The 21,350-nt window shown below is 41.4% G+C and overlaps 1 protein-coding gene across 1 annotated transcript in view; it reads left to right on the top strand.

Moving 5' to 3' along the window:
- Positions 1-21,350, top strand: part of MDGA2 (MAM domain containing glycosylphosphatidylinositol anchor 2) — a 244,219-nt gene that overhangs the window by 48,984 nt on the left and 173,885 nt on the right. Inside the window, exons 3-4 of the mRNA XM_010579851.1 lie at positions 14,231-14,427; positions 18,078-18,210. Of these exons, the coding sequence (XP_010578153.1) occupies positions 14,231-14,427; positions 18,078-18,210 (330 nt within the window). The remainder of the gene's footprint in view (positions 1-14,230; positions 14,428-18,077; positions 18,211-21,350) is intronic.

Below are 21,350 nucleotides of genomic sequence, written 5' to 3'. Positions count from 1 at the left end.
AGGGCATTGTCCAAATGCCTCTTCAACACTGACAGGCTTGGGGCATCGACCACCTCTCTGGGAAACTTGTTCCAGGGTTTGACCATCCGCTTGGTGAAGAAAGGCTTCCTAAGGTCAAGTCTAAACCTCCCCTGGCGCAGCTTTGAGCCATTCCCACGAGTCCTATCACTGGACAGGATTACATGATATAAGGATACAATGGATAAACGGATCTATTGCTCAAAAGTGTATGTGGATCCAAGTACATTTTTGGTTTTCAGGGATCTTTTGGAGCTGGCATCTTAGAAAAACTTGGACATGGTACTGAGCAACATGCTTCTAGTTTACCTGGCTTTGAGCAGGGCAGGGTGGATAGGGTGATCACCAGTGATCTCTTCCACCTCGACCATTTGGTGATTCTGTGAAGTCTTGTAATTACTGAATTACTGCAGAATTTGTATTGTACTTTTGTATTTAAACAGGACTGAGTTGTAGATTGGAAAAAAAAAATAAATTGAACTGTCTTTGGAGGTTTTAAGATGCCATGTATGAAGATTTTCTTGTGGCTGGTTTTATATGCACTGGATCGAAAAGCTTTCCCATACCTTTATCTTCACTGATTACTCAGTTCTCTCCTATTTCCTTGAATGGGAGGAAAGTGAAATGGCTGTGATACAGGGCAGATTAGAGGAACAATGAAATCCAAACTCAGCTCACAACCTATAAGTTCTCAAAAAAAATTGCTGTTCACAGTAGACCAAAGAGTTTTATATGTAACCTCCTCTTTTACACGCTTTGCATATAGTAGCATCAGCTGATCATATCTTAAGTAGCTGATGGACTAGATTCCCTGATTTTTTGCACAGCATCAAAGAGAATCAATCTTGCAACCTGAAAAGCTTGAGCATGCGTGACGTGCGCTGTTCAGAGTGAGAGACCTTCTCTCGGAGCCAGGCGTGGAAGTAAAAGGAATTGACATCATGACTTTCCATCTTCCCAGACGTGTAATCGTGCAGTGTGTCCATCGTCTGCGTCGGCTCTTAGTACGTGTAAATGGAATGGGTGGAAAAAATAACTTTAATATATACGTGTCCCTCCTATTTTGAGCAGATAGATATTGAGCATTCTGATGAAAATTTTTGTTGGCTTTGATTTGGAAGTAAATGAATGGAAGTTGACAAACTCTACATATAAACCTTTTCCATGTACCATATCTTTCTGGGAGGCACATTTACGAGCCAGCCTGTAAAGCAGGGGCTCCTTCCTGGTATGCACACTGCAAGGGATTGTGTAAGCCTGGCCAAAGTTAAGTGGAAAAAAACCCCTAATAAATAGGCAGTTTGCTATTTTTTTTTACCCAAACGAGATGAAGAGGAGCAGGAAGCTTCATTCTGGGTCTGCGTGGCCCAGCAGAGCTGAGAGTTGCTGCCGTTGCTGTCACTGCTAGGATGGTGACACAGTACATTTGGGCAGCGCGTGTTCTTCAAGGTAACCAGGCTAATTCTGCAGGTCTCAGTGCTAACACGAACTCACACCATGTGCTAATTGTTGGTTTGCGTTTTCAGAGGTAGGAGTCAAATTCTGTACATCCTGCTCGTTAATTGGACCCTTTGGTTATGTTAATCTGGCACAGGGGTCACAGAGCCTCTGGCCGGTGCGCAGTTTGACCCTGCTGCTTGAGCCATTGGTGCACAGGCAGAAGTTCACTGGGGAGCCTCCAGCAACGTTACTGGCTTCTCATGTGGATGCAACGCTGGGAGAGACTCCTGGAGTCAATAGGAGGAGTGTGAGTCAAAAGCTTTGCTGCTGTAGGACTTAGCAGGCTCCTTCTTGGTGTTCCAAAAACACGTAGACGTGGCACTTCAGGACATGGTTTAGTGGGCATGGTGGTGTTGGGTCAACGGTTGGACTTGATGATCTTAGAGGTCTTTTCCAAACTTAATGATTTGATTTGATTTGACTCCTTTGCAGAAGTTTTGTACAGGACCTATATAGTGCAAAGATACCCATACAGGCTGTTGGAGGCTCCCAGCTGCTGTCGTGGATGTTGGAGGCATTGCTGTAGCTGTTTTGTTAACATTTCCCCCATTTCCAGAGGTACAGCTGTAACTATCCCAGTGGTTTGGGGAGCTATTAGGATAAGGGTTGCTAAACTGAAATGAGAACAAAGTGGGCAACCTCTCACATTTTGGGACAGCCCTGAGGAATAAGGGGAGTCCTTCCCTGTGGTGGATGCTGATTAAGAGACTGCCAGAGCACTTGTGTGGAAATAAGTCATTTGGTTAGTTCCATGTATATAAACTGATATCCAATGGTGGTGTTAATAATACCTACAAGGAGAGCGTGAATAAAAATCTCGCTTTTCTTCAATGTCAGTGGAGTTATTTGTCAACTTCGGTGTTGTTCAGTTTCAAAACTTGTGCAAGGAAAAGCTCAATTTCATTTTCTGAATGACCTTTGGCTAATTAGCATTGGTTTGGTAACTATGTGTTAACATGTCAGTGTAGATGGTGCTGCTAATGCCCGAGTTTGGACTTGCTGCGGGTTTTTTTGCTCTCTCTTTGACCTGAGGAGCTATAAATGCACTTTCAAAGGTTTATCATTCTTGGGAAACTATTTAGCAAATGTTGCTAGTTGTTACAAACTGAGAGACAATGGCTAAACCTCAAATTTACCAACCTACTTCAAGTAAAGCAGTCAAATATCTCAGTATAAGGTCCTGGATGTATACTGATTAGAATATGTGTTTTTCTTCAATTCTTCATCCTCTGGTCTAATTTGCTTTACATGTGTCCATTTCCATGGGACATTGTTTTGTGGCAGTTTCATAACAAGGAACCAGCGAATTTAGTCTGCCTTTGAAATTCTAGAAGGATCAGGAGAAAATGCCAGAAGGTCTGTAGAGAGCAACTGAAGAACTCAAAAGAGAATTTCTCTTTGACCAGCATTCGTTTGGTAAGGCATTCCCCAAAACCCTTTTCAAAAACTCATAGGCAAGTGATAGTGCTGTGGTCGATTGAGCCTCAGTTTGTGCTGTGGATTCGTGTTGCACAGCAAGACCCTTCCTACTCATTTCCCTTTTCTCCTGCAACTTTAGATTTATATTCTAGTATGTCCAGGCGAATGAATCTGACTGCAAGGGACGGATCCTTTAGATTGTTGATTTTTTTTCTTGCAACTCATAATTAGAGCGTTGAGTAGTGTAGCAAGTATCTTCCTGTGGCTATAAATAAGGATGCCCATTTGATTTTGCAGCTGAAGTGCTTATTCTGGGTGAGAATGCCAGGGTCAAAACCTGCGACGTTTCTGGGAAGGAGGGGATCCTGTATTTCATAGGAGATGGAAACGTGAGCTTGAGAGCCAGGCACCGCACTGACCGAATTCCCCAGGAGCCTCGGGCATTCATCTGAGCGCAAAATTTGAAGCAAGTAGTATTAACTTGTTTGCTGATTTAAAAACATGTGTCAACGTTAGGATTCATTCGCTCCAAATCAATTTGTGCCCCAGAATCCACCAAACCCTCTGCACGGCTCCCTGCGGCCGCCCGTGGGGGTGCAGACCGCGCTGGTTTGTGTTAGCCTCGTCAAACTCCTCGTCATCTGCGTCTGCACTGGCACCGATGTGAACTGGCCCGATCTGATCCAGACCGTGTTAGTCTGTGTTTGCCATTGGGTAATTTAACTAAAACAAACTCTGTTTAGAATAAATTCCTGGAGGCTGAAAATACAGCAGCGTAGCTTCAGTTGATGAGCGCTTTCTCAGGTTGTCTCCCGTGCCTTTCCATTGCTTGTATTTGCCTCTGTTTTGGGGCTATTTCATGGAGTTTGGGGCTTCCAGCAGTTTAGATTGCACTGTCACCGCTTGCAGCCGCTTCGGCAGCAGGGCAGGTGGGAAGACCTGTGCTTTGCTTCGGAGCAGGAGTCTGAAGCACTGACTTACCAGGTGGGAGCAGCCATCCCGATGTGCCAGGGATAAGCGTGCAAAATCAGCTTTGGAGAGATTTGCAAAGGCACAAATGCGTGTCTGGTAACCCATTCCCACTGGGATGCGGAGATGTTTCCCCTCCTGAGGTCTCCGCTAGACACCTGGACTCAAATGCCCAGTTCTTGCATACTCTGATTTCTTGTTGTTTAGGAAGAGAGAAAGACTCGCTGCTCTGTCTCTCTTGCGTTTGCGATGTGCTGCTGTTTGCAATGTGACTTGAAGACTGAGCACTGGGGAGAGACCCTGACCGGGGCTGTCACCCGGTGTCATCCAGCCTGGGAGCGATTTTCCGAGGCTGGCGGAGGAGAGCAGGGGTTTGGCTGTGGCTGCAGTCTGCTCGCTGCTGGCATTGAGTTATGCTTTTCTGTCTGCAGTTCTGTTACAGGTTTTACTGGATTAGGGATGTTCTGAAAGGGGAAGTTTTTAAAAGATTCAGAAGTAAGATTATTTTTCCATTAGGTTAAAATATGTACATATGATTATGTCAATTATGGGTGAATATTGTTATGAGACTAATACACTTACGTTATGGTACTACAACAACGATACTAGGGGATGTATTAACACAGAACACTGACAGACACAGTTTGCATAAGAAAAGAGATAATAGATAAAAGTAGACAGACAGAAAACAAGGAATCGCAGGAATGGTGCTGGTCAGCAGGAGCAAGAGTGGCCACAGTACACCCGCCCACCTTGCTATTTCTGGGTGTCCAAAGACATAGACCTTTTACAGTAAACACTAAAATAACTGACTAATACATAATGACAACCTTGCTTGTGGAAATTAAGAAGTGAAGATTAAATATGCATGCATGCAGGAATGGAAATGCAAAACTTCTATTAGGATCAGCCAAGGAAGATTTTTATTTTCATGTTGAGCTCATTTCAATGATGTTTAATTAGCCCTGCATAGCTGCTGAGGAAGTATCTTGCAGAATTTGTTCAATGAAATACTCCTATCGTCAGTATTTCTCAACTAAAGAAAAAAGCTTACAATTAATTACAAAGTATTAATTCCATAGTATTACCTGGCTGTGTATGCAGATTTTATTTTTCTCCTTGAAAAAAAATCTACTAAGAATGCTATAAGGTTATTTGAATGCCTTTTATGCTATTCCTTTTCTAAATTAAACCTGTCTCTAACACATGATAATAGCTGTAGTTAGATCAGTCTGAGATGAGTACATGTCAGATGAGGTTCAAGATAATTGATGCTGTAAATATCCCTCGAGCTGAAAATTCAGTCTGTTTGTAGGAATCTGATTTAAGCCGTAATAGAAATAGGCCTAGGTTTTATAAAGCACTGAGTTTACGGCTTAGGATGTCTTTCAAATTTGCTGTTGGCAACTGGAAGTACTCCCCTTCTGCCAACTGGACGTATCTGAAAACTTCCCTGGCATATGGTTTGTTTTGCAAGCTGCTTCTCTGGAAGGCAAGATTTTGCTGCTGTTCTGAAGAGATGTAGTGCGGGTTGTCTCATTATAAGCAGAAATACACTCCTGCACTTAGTTTCCTTTATCTAAGGAGCAAAAGGTGCAGAGGAAGGCTCAGCCCTGCGAGTCAGCACGTGCAGGTCTACCAGGAGCACTGCAGAAGGCATCTAACCAAACACCTCAAGGTCCTCCACCTGCATAACTATACATTATTTTGTATAATTAGAGTTACAGTATTAATAAAACTTAGATTCCTCCCCACGCCTCCATCTCCCTTCCCTCTCCCTAAGATCCGCTGTTTCCCGTAGTCTCCCCGGTAGCTCCGTGATGACAGGCTGTGTAGAGGGCACCCATGGGTGCCTCTGGGGCCAGGGTGCTTGCTGCATGCCTGCTGGCCACGATGAGCTCGTGATGTGGTGTTTCCCTCAGCTAATCCGAGCCTTGCTCCAGTGTCTGATTCTTCCCCACCTGCATATGCCAATTTTATATAATGTGCTGGAGGTTGATTATCTTTGGGATCTCGGTCCCCGTTTGAAATTTTGCTAAAAGAAGCTCAGAAGGTTTTGGGAAGGGAGGTTTGGCAGGTGGGCAGTCAAATGCAATTATCTAAGGAAGCAGATCTTTGCTGCTCTTTGAGATTCAGCTGCATTTACATACTATACTCATGTTTTGGTATGAATTTTTGCTGATGATGCAAAATTGATGGGCATCATCAGTATGGAGAGAAGCAAGAGGTGGAGTGGGTGACCTCCTAAGGGTCCCTTCCAAGGTGGATGGGATTTTAGTCTGTGCTCCTACAACGAACTGGCTGGGGGATTTCTTTCAAGTCAGCAGAAAGACTTCACTTGTCTGGGTTCAGGCGTGGGCACTAAATATTCTGGGCAGGTTCATTTTCCTCTTCCTTTTTGCAGTAGTTTTGTTTGATTTGTTGTCTTCATTTGCCTCCAAGGAGATTCTTACATGCCCTCCTTTTTCATCATCCACTCACCATTATTTATTTCTTCTAGTCCTGGCTTTCTTTTTATTTCTCTTCCCGTAAAATGCATATTTTGTATTCTGTTCAAGTAAAACTGGGAAAAAATACAGTCGTCTTTAAGAGTAGAGATTGTGAAAAAGTATGTGGAGAACTGGTGAGATTTCTATACTGACATTTTTAATGGGAAAGAGTTTAAGGCTGGAAAATAAATGTGAATCTTGGAAGAGCAGAACATATACGAGGTGGGGAGGAAGGAAACCTGGTACTTTCTGTTATATAGGTATAGACTGTCAGATATATATTTTTTTACTGAAGTAAAATGTTTTTGTGCTCATTTTAGGACATATGAAGTCCAGAAGAAGGCAGTAAGAGAGCAGTGGAGTGTTATCAGGAGCCCCTGCTCTCCAGGGTGCCGCTATTTGCACTCAATATGTTCAGAATGTAGTTTTTAACAGGGATTGAAACTTTGTGAGTAGCTCTGGAAGAAGTCTGCTGAAGCTACTAACTGGAGATGGATGTGGTCTAGAAGTAGACCTTCTTAACCCAGTTTGATGTTCATTACTTCAACAAAATTAAGTTTCGTTTCTTTAAAAAATGAGGGAGCAAGCATTAATTAGGTTTGGGATTATGCAACGAATAATTACTTACTTATAATGTTAAAAAATCCAATGTGTAACAATTACTCCTAGTAATGTGTCATGCATGTCAGGTGGCCTTTAGTATTAGTGCCTGTTTCTCCTGGCTTGGCTGGTAAATCCTTTTTTCTTTTATAATGTAATCTTCCGTTCTGTTTCTTTACAGGTACAGAGAAAATTAAAAAAAACAAGGTTACCTGTTTATAAAACAAGGATAATAACAAGGCAGTTATTGCAGAATTCCTCCTCAAGCAATTGTATATATTTGAATAAGAATTTGTGTTTCCTGAAGCCTATCCAACTCCTGTATGCTTATGTCTGAATCTTAGTTCATAAAAGGAAGATAAATCACTGGAAGGTGAAGAACTTGTAGCAGAGTCATACATTACGAATACTTTTGTAACTGCTGTCCTGTTATCTAGCTGTCCTTTCAATCCCTGCAGTGAAAGAGTGGCTTTAACCCTTGTTTCTTACATGCTTTGTTTGTGGGTAGTCATGGTTCATCAACATTTTTCACAGCTGTGTCTGGCTGGCCAGGGAACCAAAGTGTGCTGACACTCCGGTATATATAGTCTAATGCAAGTGGAATGGAAAGGTAGTTTAAATAATTTCTTGATTCAATGATAATTGATAATGATAATGATCTGGAATTCTTTAATCAACTCTCTCTTTAATTACCTTTTTTCAAAAAATTTAATACTAGAATTGACCACGACATCAGTCTAGTTTAACCTCCTTTACCTTACAGCCCTATCTGTTTTTTTTGTTTTTTTTTTTCTTTTTTTTTTTTAGCTGTTCTTATATTGAATGTAATAATTTGTATTTCACTAAAAAGCATCTGGTCTTGGTTTGAACAGGTGAGGAATCTTCTGTATGCCCAGGTAGTCTGTTCCTCTGTTCAACTGCTTTATCTTAAAAAAAAAAAGTCTTTATTCTTTCCCATACTGAACTGGGTTTCCTTCAGTTTCCAGCTATTGTTGCTTGTTGTATATATTACCGGTAGCCAAAAGAGCTCTTTTGTACCTGCTGTTTTCCCACCATGAGGTGCTTACATCCTATAATAAAGTTACCATTCAGTCTTCTTTTCTACGAAATTAAATGCGTCTCACTCTTTACATCTTTCACTGCAAGCCAAAGTCATAAGTACTTTCTCTAGTGCATAGGTACTTTTCTGTTGCTCTTTCTTTGCCCTTTAATTTCTTAATGTTGCTTAACAATGGCTGACACCAGATTAGGATCCTGACTCAGGTCTCCAATTCTATAATGAAAGAAAATTATATCCTTACTCTTATTGCACACAGTGATCCCAGCAATCCCATCTATTTCAGAACTGTGCTGAGAGGTCTTTGCCGGTGTGTCTCTCAGACCGTGCCAGGGCACAGTCTTGCGCTGTTAACCTCTATTATGAGTTCATAGATGTATATCGTTCTGTGTGAGCGTCCGACTCTTCGTTATTAGGAAAACCCACTGATCTTTATTCATGTATGCATGTGCATGCGCATGTAGAAATTCAGTATTGTGGTAAGTGGTGCTGTTTGTGCTGTAAATGTAAAATCCTGAGCACCAGCGTACCTGCTGTCCAGGGACTCCGAGGCTAATTTAGTCTCTTCAAACTTAGCCCAATCTCATTATTTGTGTCTTTGGATCAAGAAAACTATTGCTGCCCTCTTGCAGGGCTGTCAGCCCTATGCCATCCTCCCCATGTCGTTAGGACATGCTGGTATGAACAGTTCATCCAGTGGGCGCAGTTTATATGGGTTTCAATCAGGTGTATTTATAACCTCATCAAAAGAATGAAGCAAACGTTTACTCCATAAAACTACATCACTGAGTGTTCGTTACGTTTCTCCTCTTGGGTTCTTTGTTGATAGACTCCAACCCTCAGTAAAGCATGGCAGGCAGAAATGCTCTCGAGCTGCACGGGGTATTGTTGACTGCTAAGGTCATCCTGCTTGTCCTTTCGTGTTTGAGCATGTTAGCAGCCTTCTAGCATGTGTTTGATCTTCCTAAAATAGTATTGGAAATCAATATAAGCTCATCAGGGGTCTTCCAGGGTCACACTCTTACTCTTGTGGGAGCAAGGAAGAAAGGCTTGCTTGCTTATAGGATCTGGCCTTGTAAATGGTGCTTGCTTTCTGCTATTGTGTCTGTACTGCACACACAATACGGCACTGCAGATGCATAATAAATCTCTTTTAAAGGGCTATAGAGGGAAAAATATCTTATGTGGAGCTCCAGGTAACTTGGCTCCCCTGTTTCCAGCTTGTGTGGAGCGCTTGTGTCTCCACACGGCATGTACTAATGGATGGCATGCAAGACAGCTCATTATCCTTTCCATAGGTAGGCAAGAAATACATATTTGTTGAATTTTTGTGCATCTTCTGAATCATGCGTAACTGCTCTGTACCATACAGTACTACAAAGCCCTTCAAACCTGCGTAATTATTGATAGCTTGTGCTAGGTCAAGGAGGCTATAGTAAGGAAAATAGGACGAAAAATATTGCACTTTTATATTTAAGAATAACTTATGAGTTAGGCAGGCTAAATGTATGCGTCACTGCTGTCTCCTCTCTGGGTGTCTTGATGAAGCAATTTCAATCAGTTTAACAGATGCATGTTTTATTATTATCCTGACTTCCAAGCATCGCTTGCTTTGAACATCCGAAGACAAAGGCATCTAATTAACAAATGAAATCATCAAGCTGTGTAGTCCCAGCAGCTGAAAAAAGATGATATAGCAAATATAGTCTGTGATCCTGCTCTCCTGTCTGTGTATGTGAAACTCCCCTGGAGTTCAGGTGAGGGTCGCAGGAGGTGGTCCGTGTTTTTTCCTGCTCGCAGCCAGTGCGATGCCTCCAGTGCTTTGCAATTCAGCGTAGAGAGGATATTAATAGCATCCGCCACAGTTGCGCACCTTCCACGCCAACATCTCTGACCGTCGTGATGCAATTCACAGCGCATTTAGATTAGACCCGTTTTGAACAGCTTATACTGGGTTTTCTTGTTTGTTTCAGAGCTTAGGGATGTGTGAAGGGAATTCTTCCAATATAGCATTTAGAATGCCTGTGCCATCTGGGTTCTGGAAACTGTTTGGTTCAATTCAAAGATTAAGGACTGAAAAATTGAACCTAATGTTGGCATAAACCTCTGTGGAAAACATACTTCTGTAATTATTTTAATTTTGATTAATAGACTTTAACTACATATCAACACCCATGACTTCAGTTTAATTTAAAGAATGATTAGTCAGTTAACTCTTCATAATTTGATCAACCCAAAATGAAAATTTTAGTGGCTTTTTTTTTCTCTTGTAAAGCACGTAAAAAAATTCATTTAGCTGAGCTTCCTAATGCTAAATCTTTCTCCACTGCAGTAAGATCTCCCTGTCTCTTCAGTGATTTCCCCTCTTTCCTCTTCCCAGGTTAATTGCTGTGCACTACCTGAAGTCCATAGCTTCCCTCCCAGAATGCTGAGTCCCGGACTGTTCCAGTGCTTTTAGTGAACAAACACCCAGGGATACTTACACATAGGCACAGAGCTTTAAATAGTTTTGGGTTTTTTTTAAAGTCTATTTGGAAATTTGAATATCAGTTAGTAACAATTCAATTAGACACTGAAACTGAAGTTCTGGAGAGCTCTGACAAGTGAGCGTTAATGCCACCAAGATCAGGCGACTTTAAAATAAGCTGTCTAAAGGCAATGAATTTGGCAGTTGCATGCCTCCGTTGTAATAACTCTGCAGAATACCTTGGCACTACTATGAAAAAGACATACTTTGTATTATGTTTGCAGCTCTGGCACTGCCTGAGCAAAACACAGTCTTATATAACAACCCAGTAAAACATTTGTCTAACCCTGCCCAACAGCGGGGCAGGCCGCTGAGTGTTCAGTGAAATCTCACAATTGCAAGCATTATTTTGTCTCCTATTAGTGCTGCTTCTTTTGCTTTGATGCAGCTGTCGAGATCTTTCCAGCACTGCCGACGGAAAAACCAGTCAAGTTCTGCAGTGCAAATTTTCTATTAATTGACCATTATGAAGTGCTTTGGCAGAGGGCTTGCTGCGTTTGCATTCCCAACTTAAATTTCTTTGAGGTATCTTTATACTCTTATCAAAATCCATCCCCTGTCGTGGTACAGTGCGGTGCAGAAAGAGGGTGCCTGCTCCTCTCTGTCGTAGAGGAGGACCGGTGTTGGAGGGGGTGAGCACGCGTCCAGCGTGGACCTGCTGCAAGAGAGCAGGTAGTGCAAGCGAGCGATGGCATCACAGCTCATGACATCATGGAGTATTTAGGTTGGAAAGGATCTCTTGTCCAACCTACTGCTCAAAGCAGGGCCAGCTTCACAGTTAGGTTAGATTGCTCAGGGCTGTGTCCAGTCAAGCTTTGAATGTCTCCAAGGGCCGTATCCTGCTGCCTCTCTGGGCGCTTGTCTGATTGCACAGGGAATTTGTTTTTGCTTAAAACCAGGAGGAATTTCTCTTGGTGCAACTTATACCTGTTGGCTCATGGTGCTTTGTTCTGCTCTTCTGAGTTTGCCTTCATCTTCTCTGTAACTTCCCGGTAGTTAGTCAACAGAAATTAGATCACCCCTTCGTCTTATCTTCTCCAGGCGGGCCAAACCCAGCTCCCCCAGCCTGCTCCAGCCATCACGGTGGTCGCCTCTGCAGTTGCTCCGGTATGTCCGTGTGTTGCCCAGGTGCTCTGGATGTTGTCTCGCAGGTGGGGGTATTGGGGAAGGATCCTTTCCCCGGACCTGCTGGCTGCACTCTTGCTGTTGCAGCCTGGGATGTAGTCAGCCACCTCCTGTTCAGCTTTGCCGCCGGGACCTCCAAGGCCTCTTCTGCAAAGAGGTTTTAGGCTTTAAGTGATTTATTCTGTCTAGTCTTGATTAAATTCATCAAAATGAAGCGGAGTCAAGACTTGGACTTCTTGTGTATGTCACCTGAGGGGATGCACCTTCATCTAAGGGCGAGAGATTGGCGGAGCGGTCCCCTGGCTCGGTGTTGGAGACTTTTGGCTGCCAGTCATCCTTGTTTGTGGTCTAAGGATGTGCTTTAATAAGCAGCTGCTGGAAAGCATTTGTGTGTGAAATGTTCTGTTGTTCATCAAAATATAGGGAACAGGTGTTTTGGCCTAGAAATTGAAGCAAGCTAATTTCCTTCTTTTTATTTTCTATTGCATGAGTAGAAGACATAACATTTCAGCAATCTCATCCCTTTTCAAATGCTACTGTGATTTAAAATAACCTTTAAAACAAAAATGAAATCTCATTAGAAAATGGCATCCTAATTTGGAGCAACAATTTCATAATTTGTTTCTGTGATATTAAATTAAATGTTTTGTAGAGTAGGATGAAGGTAACATTTACTTAAAATTCATGCTCTATTACAAGATATTATTGCTTGAATTATTCCAAATTTGGAACATGTTTTGTTTCTAATTAATCAAGAGATTCTCAAGCTTTATTCTCGTTATGCAAATCAAAATGTAAGCATCTAAAGAATAATTTTTAAGTGCAAACTGCTTTTCAGTGTGGACGTTTGAAACCTGCTAATCTATTCAGATTGTTAAGGAGGGGCTTCCTTTAATAATCCCACGTGCCTCTGGCTCACCTCTAGTTTATAAAACTATGAAACCCCCAGATCTTTTAAGAACCGCTATGCTGTTGGTCCATCATGTACAATATACGGTTACGGTGGTGTTTGGCTGGCACATGGGGAAAGGACATGGAGCAAAATGCATGTGAGGCTTCCCCAAAACGAGCTTGTTTTCAACACCTTTGGAAAGGGACTCAAGTGTGCAGGTACCTTTGAGCATGACCGCCTTCCTTTTGACACCGGTGGTCGTGCTAAGATTTGAGCACCTTGTTCTGCATTTCACTGAACTGTGGCCTCAAATCTGATGAATTGATGTTTAGATAGTTACTCACACAACACTTTGCAAAAATAGGGTTACGTTTGTGGATGAATAATTAATGAAGCACTACTTAAAGCATTATTTACATTTTGTTTAAGGAAGAAGCACAGCCGATAAGGTTCTGAAATTATTTCAGTCAAGGCTGAGTTGCACCTGAGAATGCGGTGTTGCTGTGTGCTTGCAGACCGGATCGGTACTGGTATAATTAGGCAAATTGTTCCTACTCTCTGTGGGTAACAGCATCAGTGCCTGTATTGTAACTGTTGGAGCCAAACCTGGACGTACCTTTGAAACATAGGGGCTAGACTTAGAGAAGCAACTTCCCCTTGGCTGCCAGCCCTCCAGGTAGTGTAACTTCTCCCTAAAGCTCACCAGAGAATTGCTTACCATGTCATTTGGAGGTTGAGTGTTTTTAACGAGTTCTTAGTAAAAATAGCCATTGCTTTTCTTGTTTTGTTTCTTTTTTTTTTCCTTCTTCGATGCAATTGTACCTTCAGAGAAAACTCATAATAAACAATAGTAGCATCCTGCAAACAGGAATCTACTTGTTCCTGATGGAATAAAGCCCAAATTAATTAATTAGGTGTACTCACATTCCAAGGGCTATCGTTATTTCTTCCCTTTATAAGATGAGTGAATTCTGTGGTGGGGATCTAATTTTCTTTGAGCTGATGCAGTGGGAGTAATTATATGATATCTGTATTTTAATCAAGAGAAGTGTGTTCTAAAGCCTGTGATGAATTTACCTGCTTGAAGTTAAATGCATGTAACTAAAAGAAGGGAATATGCATTAAATTACTGTATTAAATCGCTGCTTTAAAGGAAAACAGCTGCATGCACATGATCTATGTTCTAGTGGAGCCTACCATTAGGATGCAAATTAGTCTGTCTATTTATTTCCAAAGCTTTATAAACTATTTTGTCTAAGAGACATTTAAATTAAAATCAAGCATAAGAAACAAGTAGTAAAGATGAACACCATATGAAACCTAAGTATTAGTGGAAACATAACAGAAATATGATTGACATTATCATATGTGATATCAGATATATTGTTGTACCTAAAAGCCCAAGTTGTAAATGAAGATCCAGTTGTGCTAGGTGCTGTGCAGATGAAAACAAACTCTAAAACTGAATTCTGCTGCAGAAGTCCTAAAACGTATATTTGTGGCTTTTAGAGCTGTATCACCTCTATTTTGCTGTGGACCTGTATACAAGGTGATGCACGCGCTTCCCATCGCAGAACCGTCGTAGAGTCAACTGAAGCCTGACTTTGTCTTGGTTGTTCCTTCTGTCTCTCCAGATTTGGATGATCCAATAGTAACAGTCCACCAGAGCATTGGGGAAGCAAAAGAGCAGTTTTACTATGAGAGAACAGTGTTTCTCAGGTGCGTTGCCAACTCCAATCCGCCTGTTCGGTACAGCTGGCGCCGCGGCCAAGAGGTATTGCTGCAAGGGTCTGATAAAGGAGTGGAGATCTATGAGCCCTTCTTTACCCAGGTAGGAATGAAAGTACAGTATTTTTTCCTTCCTTAGGCTACTTGCACCAGATTCTTTGTAACGGGATCTGCCTGCATATCCCTGCTGGGTTTGTGGTGTGGGTAAGTGGGCATGCCCTCTAGATAACTACACCCCGGCACAAATGCACCCGTATGTTATTATAAGTCTTCCTAATATAAAAATATGTCTCTTAATTTTTTTGTCAAATTATGAAATAGGAAATTATGAGAAGACGCACAGTGAGCGCTGTCTGCAGGAGCCCCTTTGAAGTCATTTTACTTGGGCGCTGCAAGCCCAAACCTCTGATTAGACTGCTATTTCCTAATCTTTTCCAATACAATGCAAAGTGATTCTGCACAGAAGTTACAGCCTAAAAAGCTTTTCGAGGAGGCTGAACTCTATGGCAACTCCCTGTGTTGTTTTTTCTATTTTATTCTGCCTTTCACTTCTTTGAATATAAGTTTTTGTTCCAGAATTACACACTTAAAAGATGAGGTGGCAAAAATGGAAAGAAGTGCTTTTTTTAAGTCTTCCTACTCTCACTCACAGCCACGAAGGCAGACTGGGCCATCAAAAGAGTCTGTCAGATTAGATCAGATTAATTTATTGTTAGCACATTTGCACGGTCTCAGGCTAAAAAGGTGGCATATCCTATTGTCTACGGACAAAAGTGTGTGATGGTGTTTGCAAAAAGGAAAAAAAAAGAAGAAAAATGGAGAAAAAATTGTTTTGGAAAGTCTGAAGCAATAACGAGTAAAGACAGAGGTGAAAACTGCCTGGTAATTTGGTCTTCATAGCAGCAAGCAACCTGCAACTTTCATAAATAATTTTCAGCTAATGATTTGAGAGCACCTTCATTTTTTCTTTTTATTGTACTTGACAGCTTTATATTACTACAGTGGCCTGGTATTTTACGGAGAAACGTGTAGCCTGGAACCTTACAGAGATGAGAATTAGATTACATAGTCAAGTTATTGGTCTCCTAAATGTGATGAGATTATTTTTAATTTAACACGTACAGACCCAGTTTAGAAAATCTGTGGCTTGTTTCTTTGGACTCAAGTGTGTAAACTGGAGGTTTTTAATGTTTTAATTAAAAAGTGAGAGACTCCCTTCACATGGGACTTTTTGATTTATATTTCAATATGGAAATGCTGATGATTACCTTCCCTATTGTCTAATAAGAACATATCTCCTAAAATGTGTCACATGAAATTAGATTTTTTTTTTTTTATTTTTTTTTAAATATCTTTTAGGTTATAAAATCTAACCTAGGATTAGGAGCATTCTTTCTAGAACCTCTTTCTGGGTGGAATTAATGACTAAATCAGATTGTCATGTTGATAGTCGAAAGCTTATCCATAACCTTTTTACATTTATTTGAGGTCAGGTTGAATTAGTGTATCTTGGTGTACCTACAAGATCTGATACATGTTTGTAAGAGGAAAAGATGTAATTAAAGGTTCAAGAGTCATAAATGTCTACTGCACCTCCCTGTATAATTGGTTCTGCTTATGATACGGTAACAAAAAGTAAGAGCTGATGTGAAGAGGGATAGAGGGGATTTGACTTCAGAGCATCAAAAGATACGAATTTCAGGTGGCATTTTTTGGTGACTGCTTTGAAGCTGGATTATCAATCCAAAAGTCAAATGAAATGTAAAGGAAAACAAGTAGTAACACAATTAAATTTTCTAAGTTATTGTACCCCAAAAAAGCTAGGGTTTTTTCCGATGGTTTTCTTGTTTTATTAAATCATAGAAGGCACCTGGAAAACTTGGCATATACAAATAAATTTTTGAACTTTGAACAGATTTTTTTGATGAATCAGGTGATGTCAGCTACTTATTTTAGCTGCCATGGGGAAAAAAATTGAACAAACAGGCACATTCTCATCTTTGGGAGTGTTTGAAATACTGAACTTTTCAAAACCAAAATCTTGATGCAGAATTTTTTCCTAAGAGTTTGCATCATCCTCATTGCACATTGTAATTGCACAGCCTGAGTACAAGATTAAATTTGCTGTATTTACAATAATTATGCAATTAGACATAATTAGACTAATTATCCAAACCAATGAAGAAAATATATACATTTTTATAAATCTCTGCAATCTGGGGACATGATCCAGAATACCATTGTGAGTTCAGCCCACAAGTTCAGCTTGGAGTCCACAGCTAAGGAACGAATTGATGGAAAGCAGCTGCTCTCTGTTTCCAGAACTCAGTGACTTTGGTAGTTGAGTTCCTGCTAACCTGGATCAGGCCCTTCCCTAGCCCAGCTAAACCTCTTCTTAAAGTAGGATCTTTATCTTTGGGAACAGCCTTTCAAAGACTTGGTCTTGCAAACACTAAATCAGCACATGCTTAATTTAAATCACGTAATTTCCATGGGACTGATTACGCATACAAAGCACTTCAGTTCCAATACTCTAAACATCTACCAAGTTTGATTTCAACGACTTTTTTTCCTCGTCTGGCTAGCTGTATCTTCTCTTTTATTGGTTTTTTTTTGCTAGTTCTGTACATACATTTTCACAACCAACGTATTTTTGCTTATATAGGCCTGGGCAGTTGATGCACATGATATTGTTAAAAAAAAAATTACATATGTTGCTCAAGCTGTGGTAATATTAAAAGTTGTTGAGCTTTAACAGGACACGTGATAATGAACATTTTCCAAAGTATGCTCTTCTGATGCTTTGTGAGCCCGTTCAGAGTGGGGCTGCCTCCCCGGGCTGGGGTTCTCCCTTTGCCTTGTCTAAGCATAATACATTTTTAGCTTATCACTATAAACACAGGCAACGACTTGAAAGCAGGCAGCTGGAGGAGGAGATTGAAAGCCCGAGGAAGTTTGTTATTTTAATGCTAGAATGAATAACGTGCAGGTATTGATACATATAGATTATCTGATGTTTCCGCAGCCCTCCACACTGTCGCATCCTCACGCCTCACGCCCTGATGTGCTTCGCTGTGCTCCCTGTGCTTTCTTCCTCCCTGCTCTGTCCCACGACATCTCTACGAGCTCAGGATTTTGTATCTAACGCTCCTTTCGGCGCTTTGTTACTCTCGTTGCTAACAATACTGTAAGATTTTACATACATATTTCAGCAACTTTTTCTCCTGAGTTTCTGGTTCTGCAGTGCCCATTTCACATAGTACTGCAGTGGAAATCTTATATTTTCCAGTTTTCTCTTGATTGTGTCTGAAGGAACTCCTTCATTACATATCCCGTTCAGGTCCCTGCTCCATCATTTACACTGCTGGCTAAAAATAAAATCCATCAGCAGCTCATTTTCAAAGGAAAACAGCAGGATTTCGTAGCTTGTGATTTTTTTCATCATGTAGGTTGTACCTTAAGATATATTATCCCAAATAATGCTGCAACTTGAAAGACTCTGTCAAACCAATTTCCCCCCTCGCTGCTCTCTTTTCTTTTGCCTTTAATATATAAGTGGGGCTACAGTTTTAGATTATGCCAGCTGCCGTTTTTTCAGGTAATTAATTAAAATATGTTTTCTGGATGACTTCAACACCTGCTTCTAATTAACCACTTCTGGATCTTACTCCTACCTCCTGAAAGCCAGTCTTGGTGTTTCCTGCATCCTTCCTTGTTCCTCTGCCTTCCTAACGCTCTCTTTCGCATGCGCAGGGAGAAACAAAGATCCTGAAGCTGAAGAACCTCCGACCTCAGGACTACGCAAACTACAGCTGCATCGCCTCGGTGAGGAATGTCTGCAGCATCCCTGACAAGATGGTGTCCTTCCGACTCTCGAATAAAACAGGTGGGCCTCCAGCAGTGACCCTCCCCAGTCATTTAATGTCCCCGTGGCCTTTTGTGTTTTGCTGCTGTTCTCTTGCTTCAAACGTACGTGACCGTACGCGGCCGCAGAGCGGTAGGATCTATGGAGGAGCGAGTTGTAGAAGCCGTTTTCAGGTGGGGTTTTTTTTTCCTCACCAAAGTTAGGATTTGAAGAAGAGTTTTGATTGATTGCTCCCTATTTATCGCTTTCTGGATTTTATATCAGGATTTACGTTTTCCCCCAGTGTCAGGGAAGTGTGCTGTTATGGGTAGACTTCAAAGGAGATACTGCTGTGAGGTAAGAGGAAGGGACATCTCAGTCACGGCTGGGCATAGAGTAAAAACAAATACTCAAACACTTCTCTCGGCGCTTTGTTGAAAGCTTTTGGTCAACAAGATATTTTAGGAAAAAATCAACCTTTTTATATTCTTACATTGATTTAAATGATTGATTTTATATGATCGATTTGATATATTCTTACATCGATTTGAACATTGATTTCTTACACTGATTTAAACAAAAATGTTTTCTTTCGGATTTAATTGATTCAAATGAAAATATTCAAGCAGTTGTGTTGAAATGCTTTTCAGGAGGGTGACTAGGTATTTAGCTATGGTCTCTGAGCAAGCTGTCTCCATGTTGTGGCATTTCTTGTGCCTTTGCTCTTTTTGTTGGACTTCTCCCTGGCCAACCAAACAGTCAGTTGTATATCTCCCTCTCTTTGTGGCTGCATCACTGCTATGTGTCTCAAGAGCTTCATGTGGGGGTTGATCGCAAGAAGTGCAGTTGGGAATGCTGGTTTCCAGGAGGATGAAATTACAGATTTTAGTTCTCCTAAAGGCTCTGTGTCCAGGATCCACAGAGAACGTGTTTGAAATGGTTTATAAACCTGATGCCAAAGAGCAAAGTTCTCAGCTTAGGTTTCTAAATAATTAGAAAATTCAGAGAATTGTTTTCCGGAGAACAGTTCTGCAGCAAATGTTGTAACAGTTGAAGACTTCAGGTTAGATTATGTTGGGTTATGCCTTAATAGCGTGTGCCTCAGGGCACTGAAAACAGGTAGCAAATGAACAAAACAGTTGAGGCATTAACATGCTGAGTGCATCTAAGATGAGCTATGAATTTTATTTGCACTTGCACATTTCACATTATTTCTGTCCTCACGGCTTTATTCCAAGGAGTTGCCTCCAGCTTTTTCTGAATTTCTGATTTGACAGCAGGGACTTCAGAATTGTGGTATGTACCATTACTGTACATGACCCACTGCAAAGCAAATTCACAGCTCAGCATTAAAGCTGCCACTGGCAGTAGGGGAATTACAGTCAGCTCTGAAGGTATCTGGCAAAATGATTTGAAGCCCTTAATTTACTCACTCATTAATTTTGCCAGGAAAAAAAATCATAATGTCAGGTTTGTCCCTAATTAGTTGCTTTGATTTCATACCAGAAAAGGCATGAAAGCCTGTCTGCCATGGAGAGCTGTAGCTGATAGGTGGGAGCAACTTTCCTCTCAACACCAGGAATAACTCATCCACCTTCATCCATGAGAACAGAGTATGAGAGTTGTTACCGCTCCCATTTGTCAGAGTGATAATTTTGCCAGAACAGTCTCTGTCCATTTTGGACCTCATCTGCAACAGAAGTTTGTGTACGTTACAGTAATGGGGCAACATCAAATAGCATAACTGTTACAACGGAGGACAGGTGGTGATGACCTAGTTTTGCAAAAAGAATGAATTATTCCCACCTTACAACCGTCGTGTTTATTTCGGGAGAAAGGTGTCTTGCTACGTTAACAGGAATTGCTCTTCTGGAGTAATTTCCAAAGTAAACAAGCCTGAAAAATTGCAAGGATTCACACTTTCTCATGAAGAACTTGCTTGCAACCATCATCAAGGGCAAGATTAAATACGTGTAGTAATTACTGCAAAAACTCATTAAAGACAGTGACTGATGTGTTGATGACTCTGAGACAAAACTTTTCTCATTTGGTATGACTTCATCTGATACAGAAGTTCTCTGGTAGAACTTCACCTGGTGTAACTTCATAGAAGTTATATAAATTGTAAATCCAGAGTAATCCAGGATAAATCCAAAGTAATGAAAATCAGAGTCTGAGCTTGGTACTCTGTTTCAGTATAGAGCAGTCCTAGCTTGTCCATCTGTTTTTTAATTTAAAGCTGGAGGAATGTAATGGAGACGCCTATCTAATGGAAACAAAGGAGAGACAAACAGAAGTGTCTGTAAGGTGGCAAACGTGCACAATAATTATTGTAATTTATGTGGCTACAAGTGAATTTAAATTCAGCTGCAAATTACATGATCGTAATGTAAAATTGCTGGCAATTTGGCTATTCTGCATTTATCAGGCCTATAAGTATAACTGGTGTGAGAAGTTTTTGTTGAACTTGGCTGTTACTGATGTTTCTCTGATGAGAGAGGTGACTAAAGAGAATAGCTGAGGCTTACAGCAGCTGTGGGTTTCTGTCTCCTTCCAGTTGTGATTTGGCTCACCAGGTTCAGGCTTTTATTGCAGGACACGGAGGCTGTTGCACGATTTGTCAAGCTCCCTTTGATTGACTGACTTGTGAGCAAAGTCGGGAAGGTTTTTCCCTGCCACGGATGTGCGCTCCAGCTTGGGTTGCTCAGGGGTATCAGCTGTCCCAGCAGCCAGATGGGGTTTGCGAGGGTTTTGCGGACCATCTGTGTGCGGTGGCTTGCCATTCTCCTCGATTGATTGACGCGGTGAGTGCACGGCGGCGGGGAAGCTGCTGTGCCGCAGGGAGCACCTTGGCTCCCTGCTGGCCCTGATTGATTGCCACCCCACGCTGATGCGCAGCAGGACTTCTGCACGCTGTAACGGGTGTTCGTTACGTGTGACGATCGTTGGCAGATTGTGCTTGAGGAATTGTGCTCAGCAGATGTGAAAAAAAAAAACCAAAACAAAACAAACGAACCAAAACCCAATGTAACTATTCCTGTATGCCTGGAAATCCTTACTGCTCTTACAGTATCCTGCTACTATCCTGCCTACTTTATGTGTCCAGGGCCACCGAGGTTCTCGCAGATGACAGCCAAGTCACCTGTTGAACTTTCTGCTTCATAATCTTCCCGAACTGTTAG

Source organism: Haliaeetus leucocephalus, unplaced genomic scaffold, assembly GCF_000737465.1.
Source record: "Haliaeetus leucocephalus isolate CR32 unplaced genomic scaffold, Haliaeetus_leucocephalus-4.0 Scaffold678, whole genome shotgun sequence".
Taxonomy (NCBI): domain Eukaryota; kingdom Metazoa; phylum Chordata; class Aves; order Accipitriformes; family Accipitridae; genus Haliaeetus; species Haliaeetus leucocephalus.
The sequence above is the reverse complement of the archived record's forward strand: the minus strand, read 5'-3'. Positions and strand labels throughout refer to the sequence as shown.